The following is a 27,348-nucleotide window of genomic DNA, read 5'->3' on the forward strand; positions in this document are numbered from 1 at the left end:
GTACAATGGGATGGAGGGAGTTTTATGTTATAGAGATGATCTCCCGCCTATCTTTCACATAAAAAGCGAAAGGCGAGCTGAAAGATCAAGTGCTCCAGCTACTAAAAATCCCTTATGTCCCAACAATTGCACAGTATGTATTAAATCTGTGTTGAAAGGGAGAACAGTTACCATGACTTTGGTGTATCATACCCATTACAGATGTCAGGGAAAAGTAACTCCTTGTTGCTATAAAGGAACCTGGTACTCTCTCTGTGCCCAAAAGAATGAATGCTATGACCCCAGGATTAATCCAGCACAAACATGGTTGGTAGCTAGAAGTAGAGGCTTGAGTAGTGGCCCAGTCATCTCCCAGACACAGATATTGTCAGCCACTAGCCCAAATACCATTTCATTTGATGTCTGCAAAGTGGCCTAGTGGCCCACTTCCTGCAGGTCTTCCTTGTCATGGCATAGAACATATACCCAATCTGATGTTTATATTTGCCTTTATAATCACCCAGTAGGGACTGGAAAGGGGGACTGTAGAAACACGGATGAGAGATTCTGTCCAACATGGGATTGTGTTGCATGGGCCACTTATGCCTCAAATAAGGGCAAGGGAACTTACCTCCAGATAATAAAGGTACATGCGCTCACAAATTGTATGCCATATCAATGTAATTATGTCAACATTACTATACTTAACACCCAGCAATGGATTTCCAGATATGAGTCAACGATGGGGATTAGATTGCGGGCACAAGGCACTGATCCTGGAGGTATCATACATTTGTCTCTGGAAACCAGGTATCATCCTACTAGAAACTATACTACATATTTCTCTGAATTTTGGAAGGAAGTTGATATCGAGTTTCAACCATCCCAGCAGGCCGCAATTTATTTCTGGAATTGGCCTCTACCATAGTGCATACTTTAAATATTACCAGCTGCTACGTATGCGGGGGTACTAAAATGGGGGACCAATGGCCATGGACAGCCCAGGAATGGAACTACTCAATCACCTATAATTTAACGGCCATGCCCAGACATCAGCCTCAGTCCAGGTGGGAACTAGATACACCCATTGTGGCCCAATGGTGTTTGGCAAACTCACAGGGGGAGGGATCATCAGTAGGGGATAAAGACTGTCTAGAGGTACACGAATGGAATCAAACTACTAACTCTTGGCAGTACTGGCCAAATAATACAAACCAATTCTGGTCCAATTATTCCTTGGAAAACATTACTGCAGCCTTTCCCGGTGTACACTGGATCTGTGGCATTATGGCTTATAGTACTCTGCCCTTAAAATGGAAAGGAGCATGTATATTTAGGTATCATAAACCCAGCCTTCTTTATGTTACCACTTAATCAGCCCCAAGTAGCAAAGGCTGACCATTGGAAGGGTGGACAACTAAAAGCAGATTATAAGATAGGGGACTGGAGTGATGATGAGTGGGCTCCTGAATGGGTCATTCAATATTATCCCCTGACCACTTGGGCCGCTGACGGCAGTTATGGCTATCGCACCCCAATAAATATGCTAAACCGCATTATCCAATTACAAGCAGTCGTAGAATTGATTGCAAATGAAACAGCTCAATCTCTACATTCAATAGCAATCCAGCAGAAAAAGTTTAGAGACGCAATATACCAAAATCGTCTGGCCCTAGATTTCCTCTTAGCCACTGAAGGGGGAGTGTATGCAAAATTCAACTTTACAAATTGTTGTCTGAAATTCGATGATATTGGTAAAATCATTGAACAAAGTGCTAGACGTATAGAAAACATTGCACATGTACCTGTTCACAAATGGAATAGGTTTGAATTTGGTGAGATATTTGGATCTTGGTTCCCTAAATTACCTGGCCTCCAAGCCATAGTTGCACTCATTGAAATGATAGCAGCAGGGTGTGTTATTCTACCATGTATTCTCCCCATCTTTATGCAAGTAATCTCCAACAGTCTTTCTATGCTGGTAGAAAAGAACGCTGCAGACAAGGCTATGTTTTTGTGGGAATATGAGAAATTGAATGCAGTAGAAGATATCTCTCCCATCTATGAAACTCCACAGTAATCTAAGGATTTAAGTGAAGTTTCAAAGTGGGGAATGAAGCAAAGTGGAAAGTTACCAGAAAAGTATTCTTATCATTAGCAGAAGTTCCTTAGCTTATATTGCAGACATTATAGAAGTTGCTTAATATGATATTGTGAAAATCAGGAAATTTGCTGAATCTAAGTCTAAGTATAATGACCTATGAACTAGATATTTTTCTGTAAAGAGCTAGATGGCAAGGGTGGGTATGGAAAATAACAGATGGTGTAAGATAAGTACGTATATGCTGAATTGTGCAAAATGACTAATTAGACTTACTTCCCCCTTTTGTAGTACATATGTTATGGTATAGCCTGATAAGAAAAGGGATGAAACATGTCCTAGAGGTAGACCAAAGGAGGGGGAAGAACTAGCTAAATTGATGGATTTTGAGAATTAGCGGTGTCTGAGACTCACTTGTTTTCTGATCCAGCTTTTCAAGAACCCCTGATGAACCTTAAAGTTGGACCCCAGAGGAAGAAATGAAGTATATACCTCCAGGAATGCAAATTGTCGAAGGGAAGATTAAGGCTCAGGAAATTGGGAGACATGTAGTAGAAGCATTGATATTTAAATCCAATATAGTCCAGGCTGTAGCAAAAGAACCTGGAGTATGGTGCGACTTTGTACGAGTAGAAAGGAGGTGTAATTTGGCCGGGAAGGGTTTAAGATTTAGGATTGGAGATTGTTACTATGCGGAATGAAAGGGAAATAATTGTAAACATTATGGCCATGGGCAAGGAAGTTTAAGGAAAAGTGGATCCTCTTATATGGGCCCAAAAGGGCAATAGATACACATGGACCTTTTAAAAGTGGCTTAAAAGAACTCTGGTTGAAGTAATTCACCAGAACAGTATAACATTATGGTTCAGGGAAGAATGAATTTAAAGCAGGGGTCACCAACCTTTTGGACCTCAGGGACTACCAAACTCATAATTTTAGATCCCAGGGACCACTAACTGGTTCTGTGGACATGGCCTAATTTGTGGGTGTGGCTTGGTGGTCATGTGACTGGCTGGGCATGGCTTGTATGTAAATATTATAAATATTTATATAAATATTGAAGTTTTTATTTAAAAAAGAGAGCAACTTTTTGTCTTGGTTTTTAGGCCAGAACATTAATCACTATAGCAAACTGACTCTCTACGCTGAAAAACCATACAAAAGAGATCAAATAATACACTAAGTATAAATAGCTTTGTGCAGCATGAGCTAAAGTGCAGGTCACACACACTTTAAAATATATGTTGTGATAACTGGAGTTAATTTTTCAAAAAAGGGGGGAATTATAGGGAATTCCTATACATGTGTTTTTCCGTTAAAACATTTGATCTGGTTAATCCTCCTTTTCTAAAATCAAATTTAGTTTAATATGTAATTTGAGCTTAATCTGATTGGCCTTAGTGAGACAGCCCATTTTAACCTATTCATGCTTTTCATTCATGTATTGATTAATCATGTTTAATTCGTGTATTGTTTATCATTTGTTACATAAGTGTAGCTCTGACATTTTGTATCTATTCCACTGGTTAACCTACTTGTTAGGCATATATGACAGCACCAGACCATTTGTCTTTGTAAATAGGAATGCCAGCTTTGTTGTGTTGTGATAGATAGCACCCTAGCACCAGAGTAACTTAAGAATGTTTCTTAGTGCAGGAATGTTATTGTAAGATTGTTGTAATGACAAGGCAGTCAAGTTGTTTGATCATGATCAACTGAATCAGGATGATCTTTATTGGAGTCTAGTCTTGCATTTATACACATTTTTAGTTATCCTTCAACATTGGTTAACTTTGGTTTCTGCTTAACTTTCGTTACTGTTTAGCATAGCAACCAACACAATTAATTATCTCTAGTTAAAGTCTAACATATGTTTACTTCCTCTCTCTAATCCTCCTTTAGATTAGTGACTTTGTTTGCCTGAATTGTATTGGCTTGGAAACATTCTCTATCTTAGGTTTGCCATCAGATTGGAACATTCCTGCAATTACAACTCTACAGTAAGATGAAAGCCCTTTGTATACCTTCAAACTTTAGTTTACCTACATTACTACAGTATGATTGCTGAGAATGTATGTATGAAGTTGGTTTTCAGGTTTGGTTAATAGCTGCAGCATGTACACTGTTCAAAATTGCATTAAAATGGTTCATTCCAAGAAGAGATGTGTGCTCACTTTGAAACTTCCTTCTGGGAAACCTTTTATTTTAAAACTAGTTCGATACCTGTGCTTCACTATAAAACTATGTGGTTAGATTTAGTTTTTGGGGAGAAAAATAAGGGGGAAAAATTCTGTCTCTGCCTACCAGCATCCATTGGTATTCATCTCATCACTTGAGACTTTCAAGGAGAGATTGGATTGCCATTTGTCAGAAATGGTGTAGGGTCTCCCGCTTGGGCAGGGGGTTGGACTAGATGACCTACAAGGTCCCTTCCAACTCTAATTATCTGAAATCTGGGTAGCGTCCTGTCAGTGTGTGAGAGAGTTGAGGGCTGTTTGGAAACTGAAACTGTATTTGCAGTGTAAGCAAGAATGATACAGCAAGGTTCCTGGCCGTGGCTGAGCTCAACTGTTCTGTAGAAAGCTGCTTGGCGCTGTGAAACTAAAACTGAAACTCCTCTGCTTGTGTTTTGCATTTGGAACAGATTTCTTTTCAGGTGGGGAGAGGGAGGATAACTCCTTAACATCAGAACATATTAATAATAATACATGAAATACTAATGCTCTGATGGTCATTTCGAACAATCCTTCCTTAATGAGCACTGAGAAGCCAAGAGGAACATATGTACCAAATTTCAAGTTTGTAGGCTTTACGGTTCTGGAGATTTTGTGATGATGCATGAGTAATATTTTGCTTTTATATAGAGAGATAAAAGTCTTAATCCTTTCCACCTATGTGGTGTGGTATAATGGGCCTTGAGGGGTACATGGCATGGATTTTGTAACTTGCTAGCTAACACTTTGGATTTTAATTCGATTTATTTTCTCTTTTCAAATGATGTTCAGGTTGATCAGCTTTTAACTGATAAACAAGCTGGAGACTAGCTCCAGATAGGGAAAAGTTCATTAGAACAAATTGGGGTCTGGTTTATCTCTTTTGTGAACTCCAAACAACCTTTTTCCTTATAATTTATGCCCCTTCTGACTTCAGACCTCATTTTAATGAACCTATGTGATTTTATGGGATGCAAATAGGTAACATGTTTGACTACATGTAACTGATTTCCTAGGCAAAGGGGAGGTTACTTTATCCTGTCCAATCAATTTTCCTCTTGCATTTTCTTTGTTAACGATTAAAAGGAGTGAAACATGAGGCTTGATATTCTCGCTCTCCTTTATGATAAAGTTGTTTGATCATGATCAACTGAATCAGGATGATCTTTATTGGAGTCTAGTCTTGCATTTATACACATTTTTAGTTATCCTTCAACATTGGTTAACTTTGGTTTCTGCTTAACTTTCGTTACTGTTTAGCATAGCAACCAACACAATTAATTATCTCTAGTTAAAGTCTAACATATGTTTACTTCCTCTCTCTAATCCTCCTTTAGATCCCACTTTATCAGGGTACCCTAATAGACTCTTTTTAAATGATCTTCCGACTTGATTGTTTATTGGGAAGGTAAACTGAGGCAGAACCTGGGGCCAGATTTGGCTATCAGCCTAGGCACAGAGTGAAGAACTTGAGTTTTCTGGATAACAGCCTCAATAAAGAGACAAACTGGGATAACTCAGGAGTTCATGTGTAAGATTTTGCTGTGAACATGTATGCGGAGTGTTTTCAGCATCACAGTCTTATAGGGGGACCATGAGGTCATCTTAAAGCTACTGACCCCAATTGCTGCAGTGGGCACTCTTTATGGGAAAGATTGTCCTCCCCCCGAATCTGAAAGAAGGAAAAGCTTTTGTTGCTGCTGCTGCTTCTTCCCCATATCTATTCTGTGTAGAGCCTAACTGAATAGGGGCAGTGTATCTCAACCTTAGCAACTTTAAGTTGTGTAAACTCAACTCCCAGAACTGAAGTACTCCCATACTGGCAGGGAAATTCTGGGAGTTGAAGTCCACAAATCTTAAAGTTGACGATATTGAAAAATGCTAGAATAGAGTCTCATTTCTTTCATATTTGTAATTTGTTTTTCTTGGCTGATGCCTGTTATCTCTAATTTAGAAAAGGAAGAATAAGCAAATGAATCAGTCTCAGATATTGTGTTGCCAGTGTTGTAAAAGATGTTCTTTTCAATTCTCTATCTCACTGGAAGAACAGAACCTAAGTCTCACTGTATTTCATTTTCTTTGTTCCTAGAGGCATTTTTCATGGACAGCAATAAGGAAAAGGCTGTTTTCCCTTTATTTTCCTTTATAAAGAAAAATAGTATGTATGTATGTATGTATGTATGTATGTATGTATGTATGTGTGTATATACCCTGTTTCTCCAACAATACAGCCTCCCCCAATAGGAAGTCCCAGCATGTTTTATAGTTATGAAATGAAATTAAGCCCCTCCCCCCAAATTAAGGCCTATATTAAAACATGCAAAATGGGGGAGAATGGTGGGGGGCTTGCCGTTAGGAAGTACTTTTGATATGGTTCTGCCTGCGTTGACCCCAATACGAAGTGCCCCACCAACGCCGAGGTCAACATCCAAGCCATCACCGCCCGCCCACCCAAAGATGCAAGGGGGGGGGTAATTAAGTCAACCCCGAAAAGACGGCCTAGCCATCTTTTCAGGGCTCAAAAAAAAAATAAGACCCAGCCTTATTATATGAGAAACACGGTATATTTCCCTGAAACATTTTATTCTATTTTTACATTGCTTTGAGACATTAAAAGGGTATTCAAACAAACTTCCTTATCACCCATCCCCTCCCATTTGTGACTGTATGACTGTAACTTTGTCACTTGTATCCTTACAATTTATATTGACTGTTTCCTAGTATGATTTGATTGCTTATTGTACCCTATGACTATTATTAAGTGTTGTACCTTATGATTCTCAACTCTTGATGAATGTATCTTTTCTTTTATGTATACTGAGAGTATTTACAACAAGACAAATTCCTTGTGTGTCCAATCACACTTGGCCAATAAAGTATTCTATTCTATTCTATTCTATTCTATTCTATTCTATTCTATTCCATTCCATTCCATTCCATTCCATTCCATTCTATTCTATTCTCTACATTTGACTGGGACAACAAAGCAAGAATATGGACTATAAGAAATTATGGGGCTATTTGTCTCTTGCATTTAACATTAAAAATATACCAGTTTAACCCATTTCCACCAAAGACATAGTACCTTGGGACCAACTTTAGCCAAACATCCAACAAAGTAATTATTAGGGGTGGTAGAATTATTTATATGACTAAAAATACCCCCACCTTGTATTTGGTAACATGTTTTGGGCCTAGATGCCAAATCCATCAAAATGGCTCTCAAGTGTTCCTCAGGAGAGATGTCCTGTACTTGGAAAGGTTCCACTGGAGCCACAACTTTAGAGAGGTAGAAGAGAGGAACTTGTAAGTAATAAGCAAAGTACAAAAGAGATGGTTTTGTCAAGGTAACATTAATAATAATTTATTTTGATTGCCTCTCACAACTAGATGTGAAATCATACAGTGGTTTGGGTTTGAATAATGCCACTTGTTTTCATCCTATCTTGTCCACTATAATTTGGATCAAGTAACCTCATCAAAGGTAGGCTGGTCAATTTCTGATTTATTTTCCTTCCATTTTTCAGCCAGGACTCTAGTCATAAAATAATATTTTGCCTGAATGCTTTGAAAGTTATGGGAGATTTTTTTTTAGAAGGACTTTGTGCAGTACATATCTACTAGGTCCTATAGAGATACCATGTTTCCCCCCAAATAACACTGGGTCTTATATTATTTTTTGCTCCAAAAGACACATTATGACTTATTTTCTACTTAAATCTTATTTTGGGAGAAATATGGTACTAAATGCATCTGTCTGGTTGACAATCTTAATTGGAGTTTATTTTGGGGGTAGGGCTTATATTACCAGCATCCTGAAAAATCATGCTAGGGCTTATTTTCCAGTTGGGACTTATTTGGGGGGAAACATAGTAGTAGGTTCTGGAAGGTCACAGCAAATGACAGCACCTAGCTGATCTTGAAAAATCTAAGTACAGGTAAACCTCAAGTGAGCTTAAAATTTCTGTTGCTAAGCAAAACATTTGTTAAATGAAATTTGCCCCATTTTATGACCTTTCTTGCCACAGTTGTTAAGTGAATCACTGTAATTGTTAAGTCAGCAACATAGTAGTTAAATGACTCTGGATTCCCTATTGATTTTGCTTATAAGGTAATCATATGACCCTTGGACACTGCAAATGTCATAAATATGAGTTCAAGGGTATGAATCTTAAGCACATGACCCTGGGGAGGCTAGAATGGTCATAAGTGTGAAAAACTGTCATAAGTCCTTTTTTTCAGTGCTGCTGTAAGTTTGAACGGTCACTAAATGAACTGTTGTAAGTTGAGGACTATCTGTACAGTCAGATGAGATGGGAAATCTACAGCTGTAAGAAGTTTTTTGTTTTTTTAAAGTCAGTGGCAAAAATGCTTGCATAAAACAAAACACCAACATGAATGTTTGCATTTAGACCCCAGGAGTCAAGTTTGACTTACCAGCTCATAAAGGTGATGCTTGTGGAATTTTCTGGAGTACAATCCCAGCCACAAAATTATATAGTGGATTATAGTTTAAGATTTATAAACTGCCTCATATTCTTTAAAGTATACAAAATCAAACATAGTATAAAACATAATATTATAACAATAAAAAACTGTAATCAACAGTCAAGAAGAGGGAGCATCTTTCAAATGTGGAAATTATAAAAAGGTTGAGTGACACCACTGCAATTGCTTGAAATGTGTCAAGGTTCTCCATCTGAGAAACTATGTCAATATGAGTTTTCAGCTTTTATTTATACTAATTAGTTAACATCTATCTTTTTTCTAAACTAATTATTCTTGAGCTCCACATACAGTATTCTCTGAAACTATGCTTTGATCTGCAAATGTACAGCAAGATTTTTCTTTAAAGCAAGCACCTAAAACTATATTTAACCTTGTTCTTTGTGGTCTCCACTCAGAAGATATTTAGACAATTTTTAAACCTGGGTTCTTTGAGATTGTTGAAAAACGGACAAGTTGATACTGTTCTGTTTCATATCCAATACAGTAGTTTAGACTGTAGTTCTATTAAAAAGTGAATTCCATTGAGTTCCAAGATGGAATAGGGCAGTTTTGTATCATAAGATGGTTCCTCTTCAGCATTTGCACACAACTTAAAGTTGTACAGGAGAGTGGTTGAAGTACTACAAGTTCTCTTTTGTGAAAGCGATATTTATTACGCTTTGTGGAGGAAGGAGAGAAAACAAGACTTCAGCCCTGTCTTTTATTTATGTTCTGTAACTAAACCATTTTTAATTTTTTTAAAAAAAACAGTTCTGTTGAAACAAGAAATCTGTTTTATATTTTGACTACCTATGTATCACTACAAATATTTCTGTAGATAGCAGTTCATTTTCTGATTGGCCTGGCAATAACTTTATAGCGTTTTATCTAACTGATTAATGTGCCCCAGGTCAAAAAGGATGAGGATGAGGAATCCCAATTTTGTTGATATTAAATAAATTAGTCTATAAAACATCAAACCCATCCTAAACAATCTGCAATCAATGCTGAGTATCAACACTTGCTCCCCTTTAAAAAAAATTCATTTTGCTCTAAATGAGTACTATCTACATTTTAAAAACAATAGTCTTTTTTCTATGAAAAGCCACAGCAAAAAAAAAAAGCGGGAGCATTCTGACATTGCCAAAATGCTAGATAAGGAAAGGGTTGAGCAAGGAAACCTGAATGTTGAAAGAGGATGAAAAGTGAAGAAATGGAGATGAGAGTAGCAATAAAAAGCAATTTAGCTTAAACAACATTTTTTTCTTTTTTCTTTATCTTCTCTGCACTCATACTTTTACAAATTAGCATGGATCAAGTCTTGAAAACCAATTAGAAATAAGCTAGGATTATAATCTTGGACATAAAATGCACACTGGCATTTTAAACTAAGTTTAAATCATGGCTACAGGTTGGGAATAATTGCAAATATATATATATAAAAAGATTTTGTTTGAGAGTCAGTAACTGCCGATGGTAAATCCATGGCTTCTTTGAATATTTATACTAATGTTTGGAAACTGGTTACATTTTCACCCTTTTTGAACTAGCAAAGCTGATTGGCATAAGTGACTAAACTCTATTAGGAGAAGATTGTTGAAAATCCAAGGTCTAGAACAGCCAAAGCCCTCCACGTATTAGTTCATGAAAAAGGTATTTCTTTTAGAGCTAATAAGTTAGGTTCTGCCTTGTGTATACATTATTTTCCTAAGCTTCTATAAATGTGAATTTTTAATCATGATTCACAGGGAAAGTAAGCACTTATTCTTATCAAAACATTCCTACAGAATGCAATTTGAGAAAAAGACTAACACTATTTTCTGTATAAAAATATATCCATCATATTCTATATGTGCAGTGGAGTATGTATGCAAAAGATTTCTTTTTTCTATATTTCTCTTTTGTTCTGCCCATATGTTTTATACACAGATATATAGAAAGGGAATTTAAGAGTTAGTGGCTAAAGTTTTATGAGCACTGGTCACATTGCATGAGACTTCATAAACCATTTTTACAAATTTTGAATTAATGTTGGGGCAGAAGATCTTATCTGTCATTTTTCCTGTGGTTGGCAGCCTTCAGTATTTAACCAGAGAGTATTTTTTACCTCTGAACTGGGGGGTGGGTGGGAAATCTGTCTTAATGTTTGCTATTTAATCCAGGCAAAACACATAACTTTGGCTTAATATGAGCTAGAAAGTCTACAAGTTACTTAGTTCATAATGAGAGAAGAAGGCCCAGGGAAGGTTATTTCACTGAGATGCTTCTAAATCACTATCTAACTCAGTGTTTCCCAACTTTAAGATACGTGAACTTCAATTCCCAGAATTCCACCAGATACCTTGAAGTTGCAACGGTTGAGAAATACCGATCTAACCTTTCACCAGAGAGAAATATGAACCACTCTATCTTTTGTTTAGTAGAAATTTAAATAAGTAGAAGATCTTTGGTATTAAACCCTCCATCTGCTTCGTCAATAATGAGCTTTGGGAAAACACTTTGCGGATGCTCATTTCTGAAGAGGTGAGCATATGTCCAAATTAAAGATGGCATGTAGAGCACTTGGAGAGGATTCCCCTTCTACTTAAGCTAATCATTTTGCACTACATGTGCCCAAGGAAAAAATGTTTACCTGGGATGGCTACGGTTAACCTTTTTTCCTTGCTGAGACGGTGCCCATGGAAGGATTCATTCATGGAAATGGGGCCCCTCAGAAGAAATGACTCTGTGGAGGTGTGATCTGGGGGGGTTCTTAATAAAGGCAGTAGATAGGTCCCTGAAGTCCTGGAATGGCTCTGATCACAAGGGGAAGGTGAGAATTGTCTTGCAGAAGATCCAAGAAAAAAATACATACGGAAACAAAAGAGTTTTTACTTTAATTACTGAGCAATGGCCCCTGGAATTAAATATCACACATCACCCACCCTCCTGAGAAATCACCCAAAATATTGCTAACATCTTCTATAATTGCTGTCACCCCATAATAGTATGCCATCACCCCATAATAGAGTGCTAGGGAGGGATTTTGTATATCTCAGGAAAAATAACAGGTAAAGGGTTCAACTTGAGTGATCAATCAAGCCAAGTCAATATTGTGATGTCCTGGCATTCATTCAATGCAATCTATTCTTGTTGCCACTCATCACACTAGGGACAGCATCACTAGAGATGGTTTGTGAATGTTGCCAGGAATTAACGTTGTTCCACAGCAACGTAAATCTACTACAAATCAACATCATAAATATATCGTTGGGTATGGCTTGGTGGGTCACCGTCTGTTCTTTGTTTAGAATGGAGACTTCCTACATATTTACATAATTGTGGTTAACAGTTACGTCGAACAGAACTAAACCTGTAGGAATACACACTTGAAGTGGTTGTTGGAAATTGTTCCTTACAGTAGTGCAGCCTTTAGCAGGATAACCATATATGGGTTTATCTTGGAGGCTCATTCTTTGTGCTTTTTTTGACACATACACTGAGAAGCACATGGGAATGAAAACACTTCTACCCACTGAGGGAAATATATTAGCACCAAATTTTATTAGAATGTTCCCTTTTTCAGTGGATGTGCTTTTTTACAACACAGGCTCAGCTCTGCACCTGAGGTAGTCAGTTCTTCCCAAACAGAGGCATTCAAGACATACAGAATATGTTGAAAATGCTAAGACGGCATGAACTACGACCGTATCAAAAGGGACAAGAAAATACCATGACAGATGGAATTAACAGCCCGTGTTTACAGTTTGAAAAGCCATTACTTCTCTCCTCCCCATCCCCAACCTCTTCTCATAAATATATATAATGTATTTGCAATTCAGTGGATGACCTTGAGTCAAGTCAGGCCATTGCACTGTACTATAAATAGGACTGCATGCATACCTTTTCCTCTGAGTGCCACTGCTGACCAGTATGTTTGGTGGTTGTGGGCCCTGACTATGCAGGAGGAAAGTGTCTATGGTTGACACGGTGGCTGATGCCTCCTCACTTACTTTAGGGCTGCCGATCTTGGTTTTCCCAAGTTTGCCTTTGCTCCGCCGGGACTGCTCATGATCAAACTCTAAGTCTTCCAAGCGTTGAGTCAGGGCGAGTTTTTGCTGGATAGCCATCCGCAGCAAAGAATCTAAGGTTTTTTTCTCATCCTCTGCAGCTGCCAATTGTCTCTGCATCTCATCCAACTGGGTGACATACTCATCACATCTGGAGGGAAAGAAGGAAAGAGGAACAGGTTAAGCTGTCTGGGCATGTGTCCTGGCCAGCCTTTTTTCTTTTGCAAACATGAACCAAGTGGACACCAGCATCAACACTTTCAAAGTGGAGAGAGGAGTCCTAAAAAGCAATTCCTCTGGGTTGCAGAAACATCAAAATTCCTTTGAGGCACTTCAAGATAAAAAGGAATTTCCCATTGGCCAAAGTTGCAAATCTGCCAAATGGACATTTCTTCAAGGAGGACTATCCTTGTGTTGTTTACACCTCCACACATTCTAGAGCAGCTTTTGTTCTTTCTGGCACATCTTTTGCCCTAATCTCTACCATGGATATAATCTATCTACTCTTCTTTCAAACCAAATGAACTAAGAATAACCTGGGGACACAAATCCATAACAGAAAGTGTTGCAGGAAATTACAAGTCTCAGACCTTGGAATCAGAAATGGTTTTTTTTTGCACAAAGGTTCAGAGCTATTTAGCCAAGGCAACATCTGAACGCTTTTCTATAGATTTGACACCACATTTATACATTTCAGAAGTACTAAACCACAGAAATATAACTTGTCAGCATTTTATTGGTTACTTTGAATTCCAGCTACCACCCCACACCCCCCGTTGCTGGGTTAAAGGAGCTGGATTATTACAAATACTTTGCTAACCCATCTTGCTAAACCTCTAGCTTCCTGTAGCTCCGCTGTGGTTTTGTTGCAAGCGAGACAACATTTCCTGCTTGACAAATATGGGTGAATGACCGATGGAAAAACCTATGATCTGGCAATTTTCATTAATACACACATTTCACTATCAAAAGAACGATCTTTTATATCCTTCTTTATGTTCTGCCTTAAAAGAGCTGCCTAAGTCAGAGCACACCAGGAGACCCACTGTAATGAAATATGGTCCTTGATTATCAATTGTGTCCTTTAACAACAGTTCAAAATTATGTCAGTGTGTAAAAAAAAAAAAAAGCCAACCCTGAAGCTGGCCTGATTGAAGCTATTTTGACTACTTCGGTGTTGCCACATGGCAGCTGAGGGATAGGGAGGGGGGATTTGAGATAGAGGAGATTTTGTAGCCAAAACATTATACTTTCTCTTGGGAACCAAGGACATTCTCACACTTGGATGGAGGAAAGCAGAGAGATGTTACCCGGTTGTTAGACCACATAGTGACTGGACCATGTGACTGATTGTTTTGAGAATCTTTCACTTTTAATTAGGTGAAAACTGTAGGAGTTTTCAGAGTTGTTTTTCACCAGATATGTGCCAATATGATATTTCCAATAAAAGTATTTGTTGTAATGTCGAGGCAGTCGAGTTGTTTGATCATGAACAACTGAATTATGATGATCTTTATTGGAGTAGAGTCTTGCATTTATATACATTTTTAGTTATCCTCCATCATTGGTTAACTTTGGTTACTACTTAACTTTCGTTACTGTTTAGTACAGTAATCTATACAATTAATTATCTCTAGTTAAAGTCTAACATATGTCTACTTCCCCTCTCTAATCCTCCTTTATCCATAAATTAGTGACTTTGTTTGCCTGAGTTGTATTTGCTTGGAAACATTCTTTATCTGAGGTTTGCCATTCCAAAATTGACTGTTTCTATTTATTTATTTCGATTTCCATTTATTTATTTCTGTTATTTTGTTATTTAAAAGTATTTTCCATGTTTCCTTGTATTCATAGACCAGCTAGGTACTGAAAGCAATTTTCTTTTGTTGGCTTTTGTTGCTAGTATAGTTCTTACTTTGAAAGTGAGTTCTGCTACATTTATCTGGGCTGTTTTCAGGATAGGAGGATGACTATTTTTTTAAAAAAAATATCTTAATGTTTGATGATCATTGACAAATTAAAGCAGAAAATATCCATGAAACCAAAATGGCATTTTTCCAGAGAGTCAAATACCGTGTTACTCTTTTAGTCACTGAGTGAAGCATCTGTAATTTTATTGAAAATAGAGCCTGTTTGCTTATATATCCTTTACAAGCTAAGTTTTAGAAAATCACATTATGCTGCATTTAAGTGGAGTCTGACCCCATTATTTATCAAGGGGTCGAACTTAATTCTACAAATGTTTGAATGGCTAATTTAAGCAAGAGGTTATAAAATAAAACAAAAGAGAAATAAGAATGGTAGTTTTGTGCATGCAACATACAGAATCAACAGAATTGTAAAATAGTACTAAATAGTATAAGTGAAAGCTTTCTATTGAAAGATTAATTTACATTTTTTATTACTTCCTTTCACTAAAAGCAAAGGGCAGCGGCTTCTTTTATGGAGCTCATAAACCTTGTTTAAAGTTAAAAATAACCAAGAAAAGAAATACCTTTTTTTTAAAAAAATACCTTGTTTAATTTGATAAAGTATGAGGTTAAAAGAGGTTGACATTTTAAAGGATATTTTTTTAAATCATGTTTTGTCTTCGTTCTAAACTAAGAAGTCCTAACATTTAAATATTGTGGAGAATATCTTTATTGTTCTGTATACTCTATCTGTATGTTTACAACTTCCCATTTTCAAAGAGGCAGAGAGGCAGATTAGATTAACCATCAACTTAATTGGTATTCCAAGTTCTCACAGGCTAAGTAATATGCATAACAAAGTGTTCTTTCTCACAGGGGCCCTCAAATTCCTTTGTACCCTTAACTGTCTCCCTTATCAGAGCTAAAACAATTATTTGTCAATGGCCAAATGTATAATATGCTCATTTTTCGATCTCTACAACTCTTTTATAAGAGTTTGGTTGATGTTCTTCTCTCTTGATAGTTGAAGAACAAAGACTCATTGTAACTTGCTAAGTTTCAATAAAATAATTCTTGGATCATTTCCAATTGCTAGTGTATTCTTAAGTAATTTTTCCCCCACCAATGCATCTTGAAGTCCACTTTCTTTTCTTATTAGCTTCACGAGTCCAGGTTATGCTCATTTTTAACATTCCAAATAAATATTTAATAAATATAGTTTAACAATTCTATTATTATTATTTTTAAAAAGAAACAGGAAGGAAAGGAATTATCCCTACTGACTTTATTGTGACCTTCACAAATTAATACTATGGACAGAAAAGAATCAAATTTCTAGTTTCTATCATATCTCAAGACCTAAAATGGACACCTAACATCAAAAATGTCATCAAAAAAACACAACAAATAATGTTCTTTCTGTGCCAACTCAGAAAGCTCAAACTGCCCAAGGAGCTGCTGATGCAGTTCTATAGATGAATTATTGAGTTTGTCATCTGCACTTCTTTAACTGTCTGGTTTGGTTTTGCAACCCTACAAGACAGACACAGACTTCAGAGGATAGTTAGGACCGCAGAAAAAACAATTAGAATAGAATAGAATACTTTATTGGCCAAGTGTGATTGGACACACAAGGAATTTGTCTTGGTGTAAATACTCTCAGTATACATAAAGAAAAGTTATATTCATTAAGAATCAAGAATCATAACATACAACACTTAATGATAGTCATAGGGTACAATCAACAATCAAATCATACTAGGAAACAGTCAAGTGGGAGGGGATGGGTGATAAGGAGTGGTGAGAAGATTAACAGTAATAGTAATGTACACTTTGTAAATAGTTGAACAGTGTTGAGGGAATTATTTGTTTAGCAGAGTGATGGCTTTTGGGAAAAAACTGTTCTTGTGTCTAGTTGTTCTGGTGCGCAATGCTCTATAACATTGTTTTGAGAGAAGGAGTTGAAACAGTTTATGTCTGGGATGTGATTAGTACCAACCTGCCTTCCATTGAGGACCTGTAAACTGTGTTGAAAGGTGTCAAAATGCCTTTCTTTCGAGGATTCGATTTTCCTGCTGGGAGAGCTCTAGCACAAGGATACGGACAACTGCTTGAAAGCTGGATCTTTTTATTTTTCAGGAAGGCGGAGAACAGCGAGAAGTCTGCGTTCCTAGGCTAGCTAGTTTCTTATGGTAAGTTCCTGGTTTTTTATACCCTTTTCTCCCTTTGTAAGTTGATTTTGTGTGAATGTTTGTATTTGTGCCTAATGTTTCAAATCCTGTTTGGCATTGTCTTTATTTCCATCGGAGGGCAAACTCTGCGGGGTACGGAAGGCAAACTCTGCGGGGTGGCCAGATTGTATTATTGGCTTTCTGTAATCTCTTTTAGATAGTTTTTCATATTTGTTCTGTGGCAATCTCCTGTCTGTCCCTTTTGTAATTTATATTTTGTGTCTTTTGTCTGTTTGTTTTGCTTATTTGGTATGTCCTGTGTTTGTAAGGGTTTTCTAAATTAACTTTTGTTTCCTTTTCCTATTTGTCTAGTTTTCCTAATTACTTAGGCTTTTGTCTATAGGGATTCTTTAATACTTTTTATCTGATTCCTTTTCCTATGTAAGTTTGTCTTCTGGCTGACCTGATGTTCCCCTTGGGCTTTTCCTGTTTTTTGTTTTTTTTTGTGACACTACTGCCTTCATGAAATTCCCTTTCCACAATTGCATGAGTCAAAAAGAGGACTGTGAAAATATTTACAGACCCCTCACATCCTGGACATAAACTGTTTCAATTCCTACCCTCAAAATGATGCTATTAGAACACTGCACACCAGAACAACTAGATACAAGAACAGTTTTCCCTGAACGCCATCACTCTGCTAAACAAATAATTCCCTTAATACTGTCAAACTAGTTACTAAGTCTGCATCACTATTACTATTAATCTTCCCATCCTTCCTTTCACCAATCTTCTACCACTTCTGACTGTAACTTTGTTGCTAGTATCCTTACGGTTTGTATTGACTGTTTCCTAGTATGATTTGATTGCTTATTGTACCCTATGACTATTATTAAGTGTTGTACTTTATGATTCTTGACGAATGTATCTTTTCTTTTATGTACACTGAGAGGATCTGCACCAAAGACAAATTCCTTGTGTGTCCAATCACACCTGGCCAATAAACAATTCTATTGAATTGGCTGAAATGGGAAGCATTTGTCCTGGATATGGAGAAGACTGATAAGCAAAACTACAGGAGTTCTTAGAAGAACATGCTTAAATGCTGATTACTAGGAGGAGGGTGTTTGGGTCTCTCGGTACTTTGCTTACCTACTGCTGAGCAGACTTTTGTTAGTTCTTTTTTAGGACACCCAGTAAAGAATAAAAGCTTCCCAGGAAAGAATAAAAGCTTGACATCATTCTGGGTTATGGGAAGACCCATCTTTGTTCAAATCTGAATAGAAGTGTGACTCAAGGAGACTTGGTTCTTGGCTCTTTGTTCATGCAGAGCCAAACCTAAACTCCTGCTTAACCAGTCAAACTCCTGTTTTAACACTTTGTTTCTGTACCTGGTTGCAAACATGGCTCTCAAGGATGAGAAGGTTGCTGCATCTTCTTTCAAAGCTTTTAATTCATTGCGCAGTTTAGTCATCGTTTCTGTTACCATGGCTTTCTCATTCTCATATTTATTCTTCAGGTTCGCCAGGGCCACTTCTGCTGTCTGAAACAAAGATACAGGTCTTAAAAACATGCATTAAAGAAAACTTGGAATTTTTTTTCTTAGCTGGAAAGAAAGGTAACCCTAATATAATTAATCATAAAGGGCCTAAAAGGAAACAAGAAGACTTCCTCAACTGAACAACATAGAACAGTGTTTTTTTAAATTTGACAACCTTAAGATTTATGGATTTCAACTCCCAGAATACCTCACTGTGCTGGGTAAGGAATTCTGGGAGTTGAAGGCCACACATCTTAAGTTGCCAGGGTTGAAAAACACCAACTTAGAAAGGAGATACATGTTGAGAAAATCTCCTTCTTTTCTTCTCCATTAAGATGTTAAAAGATGGGGAGGGAGGATAAAGTTTAGGAATTTCAGATGGAAGGAACTTTTTAGTGACATGTGATTATAGTAGAAGATTTTAAGAAAATATTTTATGTATTGGAATGGAGAATTTGAAGGATATATATACTATAGTTAAAACTAAGATAATTTTAACTTAGACTTCTCTCCCATCACATCTGAAGGGCACCAGGCTAGGAAGTCTGATTTATGGGAAAGGCTGATTTATACTGTAAGAATCATACCAACATTCAACACATAATATATGCTAATGCTGGATTGAGGTATGTCCATGTAGTGGTAGTATGTATTTAGGCTTTCATAATTATGGGATTAGGACAATATTGGGTATATATTGAGGAAAAAAAATCAGTTATATGCTTTCTGAAATGTTTTACCTATGTTATTAAAATAACAGACAAATTTGTCACTGAAGAAAGAGAAAAGTAAAACAATTAATCCTATGGCAGTATAAACATATGGAAAATACAGACCAGCCCAGAAATTAAGCTGATCAGCAACTAGCCATACATACGGATACAAGATAGAAATTTATACTCCTTTTAATTAAATCACACTATTATAGGTAGTCCTTGACTTACAAGAGTTCATTTAGTAACCATTCAGTATTACAACAGCAATGAAAAAAGTGACTCATGACCATCTTTCATGCAGTCACTGCAACATCCCCATGGTCACATGTTCAAAATTCAGATGATTGGCAACCGTCTCATATTTGTGACGGTTGCAGTGCCCCAAGGTCATTTGATCAACTTTTGTGAGCTTCTGACAAGAAAAGTTAATGGGGAAACCAGATTCATTTAACAATCATGTTGCTAATTTAGCAACTGCAGTGATTCACTTAACAATTGTGGCAGAGGAGGTTATAAAATGAGGTAAAACTCATTTAACTAATGTTTCACTTAACAACAGAAATGTTGAGCTCAGTTGTAGTCGTAAGACAAGGACTATCCACTCTGAGTAGAAATAGCACTACAAGATCATGGATAAACTTTACTGATCAGAATCCAATTAGTATACCCGCCACAAAATTCAATAAACAAAATTCTAAATAGGAGAGCATTTGCTTATTTATTATACAACACCAGGAGTTCTGAAGGTCAATATGCATAATTAATCATATTAATTATAAATATATATATCCTATATATCAGTGGCCCCCAACGTTTTTCGAACCAGGGACCGGTTTCACGATTATTTATTCTTGCACGGACCGGTACCTGAGTAACATGAGACTCCACCACCATCGGGACAGCTCTTCGTTCAAAGCCGCCCCCACTTCAACGAAACTAAGGCACAAGCACCCAAACGCCACTTTCCAATTGAAAAAACGGAAGCACTTTCCAACCAAAAACCCGGAAGCAACCGAAAACCCGGAAGCGCTGTTGAAACAAGATGGCGGCGCCCAAGCTTTGCGGCCCGGTAAAAAATGATCCACGGACCAGTACCGGTCCGGGGACCGGTGGTTGGGGACCCCTGCTATATATGCATGCTGTATATAGCTTTAAACCAGATGAACTAAGCATAAAATAGATGAGAAATCATGATTAAAATTAAAATCAAAGGATTATTTTCTTATTTCTTTTGGCAAAAGCAATACCCAGTTTTCACTTCTGCTGGCCACTAGGTAGCATAAGGCGACTTGTTTTGGTTCTTAGATTTTACTTTCCAGTTGGCAGCTCTGTAAATTTTTCCAGTTAAGTATAGAACTGTAGATTTGGCTGCAACCTTGGTTTTTTTCACTAAGAGATGCTAACTTTTCAATTTTAACACCCATATTTTATTTTCATTTTGGAAATTAATATAATGTTCCTGAGAAATGTCTCAACAAACATCAAGGATATATTTCAACAATAAAGAATCCACGACATGTTAAAAAAAAAATCAAACAGTGTCACAATACCTCAAAATATCTAAACTATAGAGCTCTAATTTCTGAAATTTAGACCTTTTAAATATGAACAATCCCATAATCAGGAACTTCATGAAATAGCCTTGTAGGATGAAATATCATATTCATAAGCCAGCCCTGTAACCCTCTTTATTTATGAAACTCACAGCCTCACCTGAAGCCAGAATATACCAGATTGTAAGTAAAAAGAAATAATGGAGCAGAATCCCTTAAATTTTTTTGGCCGATATTTAATAGCCAGATTGTTTCAGCCAGGCTGAAACTGATAAAAACATCTCTCTCACAAAGAATAGAAAACAGGTAAAATCCCTTTAATGTACAGAGCTTTCCTAAATGCACAAATGTGGTGCCCCAAAATTAGTTTATAGGCGCACATAAAAGGGAAAAGATCTATATACACAGTGAAGTAAGATAAGGACAATTTCCTCCACTGGAGCTGCATGCCCACCAGAATAAAGATTTCAGATGACACATTCACAAGTTTCACAAAGGAGCAATTTTCCTATAATGTGATCAGTCTCAACAACACCCCTAATTTGTAATTACCTCAATTGTTGAATTCTATGCTATCAAATAAACTATAGGTAGCCTTCAATTTATAACAGTTCATTTATTGACCACTCAAAGTTACAACAGCACTGAAAAAGTGAATTATGACCATTTGTCACACTTCTGACCATTTCAAACATCCCCGTGGTCACGGGATCAAGATTCAGATGCTTGGCAACCGACTCATATTTATGATGGTTGCAGCATCCTTCGATCATGAGGTCACCTTTCTGCGACTTTCTGACAAGCAAAGTCAAAGGGGAAGCCAGATTCACTTAACAACCATGTTATTAACTGAGCAACTGCAGTGATTCACTTAACAGCTGTGACAAGAAAAGTTGTAAACTGGGGCAAGGTTCACTTAGCAAACGTTTCACTTGACAACAGAAATTTGGGGCTCATTTGTGGTCGTAAGCTGAGGAATACCTGTACTTTCTTTCCAAGCAGCCTCATCCAGTGCATTTCAATCAAACAATCAATCAGAATAGAGCTGGAAGGGACCTTCGAGGTCCTCTAGTCCAACCCCTGCTTAAGCAGGAGACCTTATACCATATTTCAGGGGTGGGATTCAAAAATCCCAACAACTGGTTCGCTGCCCAGTTGCTGGGTGGGCTTGGCCATGGTAGGCATGGCCTACTGGAATTTCCGGGAGAGCCGTTTTTCACCTTCCCAAGGGTCCAGAGGTTTCCCTCGGGTCTCTGAGAGAGTAAAAATGGCTTTCCCCAGGCTCTGGAGGCTCTCCGGAAGCCAGAAACAGGCCCATTTCCAGACTTCCGGAAGGCCCATTTTTCCCCCTCCCAGAGCATCCGCACAGACCCTGCATTTACATGCATCAAAAACGGGCCATGTGGAGAATCCGGGGGGGGGGGGGAATGACGGTCAGTTCAAATACCGGTTTGTCGAACCAGATGTAAATGTAACATCTGGTTCCCCTCAACTGGTCTGAACCGGTAGAATCCTACCCCTGCCATATTTCTCTCATGATCCAGATTGAAACCAGACCAGAATTTTCTAACAGTATCAGAATAATGGTACCAATTTAATCCAAGTTGATTTGAAAAGTAATTAGCAACATGTACCTGCTTTTTTGTCTTCTGGGACCTCATACAAACCTAATATCCCACTGCTTAATTTCACAAGAAGCTCAAAAGTAAACACAGCAACAAGAAGATTTAAAATCAATTGTAAAATTGCCCTTTAAGCTATTTTACCATCCATAAATTATACACCTCATTATAAAAAAAAGGAAATTAGAGTTTCCAAATTACCTGCTTGTTGGCTTTCAACACTGCCCGGAGGGTTGCTATCTGTTCCCGTTTTGTACTCAGCAGGGACTTTAGTTTCATTATTTCTTCCATTAAACCCTCCTTGTCCTTATCAATCATGGGTGCCAGTTCACGGGCTGCTGCACGCTGCCGGGACAGCTGCAGTGACCGGTCTACCGCTTTCTGCAAGTGCTTGATTTGGTCCCGTATTATGGCATTGAGGTTGTAAATATTCATGGGCTCTTTCCGAATGTCACTGGTGTCAGAAACCGGGGAAGAAGGAGGGGCTGTAATGACGGGAGAAATAGTGGGGGTCTTTGTTGGACTTGGCTCTTTATTGGCTTCTGTGCTCTCTTTTGAACCCTGTTCTGTTGGCACTCTGACTTCTACGGGGAGTACCGTTCCTCTCCTGGCAAGGCGTGGAGAAAGGAGTCCTCTTGGATCATCAGGTCCCTTTAAGCTCCCACTTCTAGTAACTCGACTTTGCCTGTAGTAATCCAGCATAACCCTATTAGGCGTCTCATTGTTACAGAGACAGACATGATGATAGAGCTGAGCCAGCTCTTCGCTGAAAGTCACCAGCTCATCTTGGGCGGCATTGAGGGTATTATGGTTCTCGTTGGCAACGCCTGTAATCCTTTGCAGCTCCTTCTCCATCTGTACCATTTTCTCATGGCTTTCCTTCGTTGACTTTTCCAAGCTGGAGACCTGCTCGTCGTAGATTTGGATCTTGCTCTCGTACTTGTCCTTTTCCTCAGTGTAGTTTTCAACACATTTATTGTACTTCTCTTTTAAGGCTTTGATTTCAGCTTTGAGGTCAATCACCTCGGTAACAGCTACTTTGTATTTACACTCTAGGATCTCCAAGCCATTGATGTCCACTTCATAATCATGGGTTTCTTCCCCAGAATCTCGGCCTTTTTCAAAATCGACTTCTTTCAACTCTTTGTGGCTTTGCAGACCCCTCATTGCGTTGACGTGTTCAGTGAGCCTATGGACTCGTTCGTGCTGCTCAGTGAGGGCCCCTTTGGTGTGCTCCAGCTGCGTCTGAGATTCCTGAAGATTAGCCAGCAGAATAGCTTTCTCACGCTCCACCTGCAATAACCCAGAAAAAGGATGTAAATATTTCCAGAAAGAATCTGGGGTACAAGAACTAGGGGCCCCTATAATTAAAGGTGCAGTTTAAACATTGAACCTTACACAGGTCGTCCTCAACTTATGTCTACAATTAAGCCAATTGTTTTTGTTGCTAAGTGAGACATTTGTTAAGTGAATTTTGCCCCATTTTATGACCTTTCTTGCCACAGTTGTTAAGTTCTTAAATTGGTAAGTGAATCTGGCTATCCCAATGACTTTGCTTGTCAGAAGGTCGCAAAAGGAGATTACATGACCCCAGGACATTGCAACTGTCATAAATAGGAGTTGGTTGCCAAGCATCCAAATTTGGATCACATGACCATGGGGATGTTGTAACAGTTGTAAGAATGCAAAAAGGTTATAACTCACTTTTTTAGCGCCGTTGTAACTTCGAATGATCATTAAGTGAACTGTTGTAAGTCGAGAACTACCTGTACAAGTATCCTTGACTTACCACTGTTTGTTCAGCAACTGTTCGAAGTTACAATGGCACTGAAAAAAAGTAACTTATAACTAATCCTTGCACCCAGACTGTCGCAGCATGCCCATAGTCATGTGAAATTTGGGTTCTTGGCAATGAGCATGTATTTAGGATGGTTGCATGTTCCAGGATCATGTGGTTGCAATTTGCCACCATCTGTTCTGACCCAGCCTTCGCAAGTAGTGATAAAATGTTTACGCATGAGTAAAACAACCCCCTTTTTATAACAGGGAACTAACAGTCTTTTATTCACAGGAATAAACAAAAAATCAAATGTAATTAGTTCCAACAAACCTATTTAGCCAAGAAATCCGAATTACTTGCTATATACTGGAAATGACAACTGGGTCACTCTCAAACACCTCCTATTTATTGCCCAGCCAGGGAGAGGTTGGCTATTGTCTGCGTCTGCCTCTCCCTGAGAGCCAGCTTATTGCTTTCCTTTGCTCTCCTCTCCTTTCCTCTCTGCACATATGTGCATCCAGGATAGCCCCCATCTGTTCGTCCCCCTCACTCAGCTCAGGCCCCAAAGACAGCTGCCACTCCACCTGGGGGAGAACGGAAGGCCCAGGCTCTGCCTCTGTCTCGGATGCTGTTTCCTTATCAGAGCCTTCCAAAGGCTCCAAATCTGGCCCAGGCTCTCCTTCCACCTCCACCTCATCTGACTCTGCAGCTAGCTCGGCCAGCAGTCGAGGGGCCACAACACCTTCCTAACTGGCTTCCTAGACTTAGAATAACTTCATTGTCAATTTGGATATACACTAATTGGCATATGTTCAAATGAAATTTCATTGCATGAAGCTCTCAAAGGAGGGTACCCACAAGCAAACTCAATGGGGGAAGCTGGCTTTGTTTAATGACTGCTTGATTCTCTTTAAAACTGCGGCAAAGAAAGGTAGCAAAATGAAGTCTGACTCACTTAACAATTGCCTTGCTTAGCAACAGAAATTCTGGTCCCAACTGTGGTTGTAAGTCAAGGACTACATGTATCTGTGTATGGATGGCTGCACAATTCAAGAAACAATAGTCCTCCTCATTCAGTCGCACTTCAGAATCAACCGCATACAGCTAAAAGAATCCAAGCTTTCTCAAATCCACTATTTCAAGTGCTACTTGCCGGACAAGTGGACTGTGTATAAAATATAAGTCTCTGTAAGTCTTTTAAAATAAATAAATAAAACACGATTCGCTTTTCTATCACCTGAAAAAACCTTAAATGCTTAAGATAATAGAAATAACTTGAGTGGTAGGTCTCTTTTATTACTGCTTTGTCCTTATCGTAAAGCAAATTTTCTCAGTCTTGGTAACCGGAAGAAGCGTGGGCTTTAATTCCCAGAATTCCCCAGCCATTAATCTTCAAGTTGCCAAGTTTGAGAGAATCGCTATCCTAAAGCATCTAATGCTGCAGCAACAGCTGTGCAAGCTGATCAACAACACGACCAACGGGAGTCCTCAACTTACAACCACAATTGAGCCTGAAATTTATGTTGCCAAGTGAGAAATTTATTAAATGGGTTTGCCCCATTTTATGACTTCTCTTGCCACAATTGTTAAGTGAATCCCCGCAGTTGTTAAATGAGTAATGTGGTTGTTAAGTGAATCTGGTTTCCCCGTTTCACTTTGCTTGTCTGAAGGTCACAGAATGTGATCGCCTGGCCTCAGGACACTGCAACTGTCATAAGTGTGAGTCAGTTGCCAAGCATCTGAATTTTGATCACATGACCATGGGGGTGATGCAATGGTGGTAAGTGTGAAAAAAATGGTTATAAGTCACTTTTTTCAATGCCGTTGTAACTTTGTACCATCACCAAGTGAACTGTTGTAAGTCACTCCTTCTACCTCCTCATGAATACAGTCAGCTATTAAAATGAGACTAAGGGGTATCAAACATTGTCCATACTTTTTTCAACCTTGAAAAACTTCAATGTACAGTTTCAAATGAATATTTTAGTGCATTTTTAAAAAAATCTAACAATTTAACTATAAAACTTACACTGACAAAAATCAACCATTTCAAATGTAAACATTTGAAACATTTTAACTTGTTTGATGAGTGATATGAAACCAAACTTAGTTTCCTGCAGTGTAGTCATTACTTTTTCAAACCTCTTGATGCATACAAAATAATTTATGAAAACGTTTAATGGAAATATAACCAGAACACAGCTGAAGATTGATTGGTTCAATTTATATCCTGCTGCAATCTCATAATGACCATTTAGTATGCAGCATGTGTGAAATCTGTGAAGCCTCTCCAAAGAAAATGATTGAAAATCAAACCACCAAGATCATAGATGCTGTTATAAAATCTAGAAGTTGATACACAATTCTGGGTTGCTGGAAAAAGTGTAAAAGAGGGCAACCAAAGTGAGTAGAGGGATTGTAACTTTTGCCTACAAGAAAAAAAGGTTCTTTAGGTTTACAAAATTATTATTAAAGGGCTGCATGTTCAAAGTATAGGGAGTTGTACATGGTATGGAGAAAATCAACAGGAAGAATTTGTTTTCTTTCCCTGTACAAATACTGAGACCACAAGTCATCCAATGAATCTTACTGGAACAAGGAATTAACTTGAGGAATGCATTAACATAAGACATGGCAATTGCCATTAAATGATTATCTGTATAAGGGATAACCTTAGACTGTCTACTATTGACCTCACCCCTTTCCTAAGAGGTCTGCAGGGGGCCTGCATAAGCGCACCAACGTGCCTACCGTCCCTGCCCTATTGTTTTTTTTTTTCTTATATGTATTCATTTCATGTATTCATAACTATGTTGATACTTATACCTGTTATAATCAATTGACAAAATAAATAAAATAAATAAATCTCAGGAACTCTGGATTCCTAGCCTGCTGTTCCCACACCCAATCAGAACATAAAAGATGTAGATATCTTTCCCCAATTCATTCTATAGGGAAGAAAAGTATGCTTGGGAATAATTGCGCAACACTTTCAGCATCACCATTCATAAATGGGACAGAAGGAAAACATAAACACTCATTGGTTCACAGTATTGGACCTGCCTACTCACAGCAGGTACAGAAAATCCCTTTTTTTTGTCATGTAAACAATGGGGCAAAAAGTAGAAGGGAAAAAGATGGGACAGGAACAGGATATTAAAGTGCAAAATAGACCTGTAAAGTATCCCATTAGAAAGATAATCAGGTTCTGTAAAGAACATCAGAA

The 27,348-nt window shown here is 38.0% G+C and overlaps 1 protein-coding gene across 6 annotated transcripts in view; it reads right to left on the reverse strand.

The window, feature by feature from the left end:
- Window positions 1-27,348, reverse strand: part of BICD1 (BICD cargo adaptor 1) — a 131,879-nt gene that overhangs the window by 34,674 nt on the left and 69,857 nt on the right. For 2 of the 6 annotated variants that reach the window (XM_087935022.1, XM_087935021.1), the window contains exons 5-8: window positions 22,544-23,635; window positions 18,303-18,454; window positions 12,664-12,981; window positions 11,414-11,604 (exon numbers count right to left, since the gene is read on the reverse strand). In XM_087935022.1, the coding sequence (XP_087791148.1) occupies window positions 11,414-11,604; window positions 12,664-12,981; window positions 18,303-18,454; window positions 22,544-23,635 (1,753 nt within the window). Of the gene's footprint in view, window positions 1-7,461; window positions 7,573-11,413; window positions 11,605-12,663; window positions 12,982-18,302; window positions 18,455-22,543; window positions 23,636-27,348 lie in introns of those variants that run through there. The other 4 variants (XM_087935025.1, XM_087935023.1, XM_087935020.1 and 1 more) reach the window with 3 other exon arrangements.

The sequence above is a fragment of the Pseudonaja textilis genome, chromosome 5 (genome assembly GCF_049901715.1).
Source record: "Pseudonaja textilis isolate UNSWEBS1 chromosome 5, rPseTex1.2, whole genome shotgun sequence".
Taxonomy (NCBI): domain Eukaryota; kingdom Metazoa; phylum Chordata; class Lepidosauria; order Squamata; family Elapidae; genus Pseudonaja; species Pseudonaja textilis.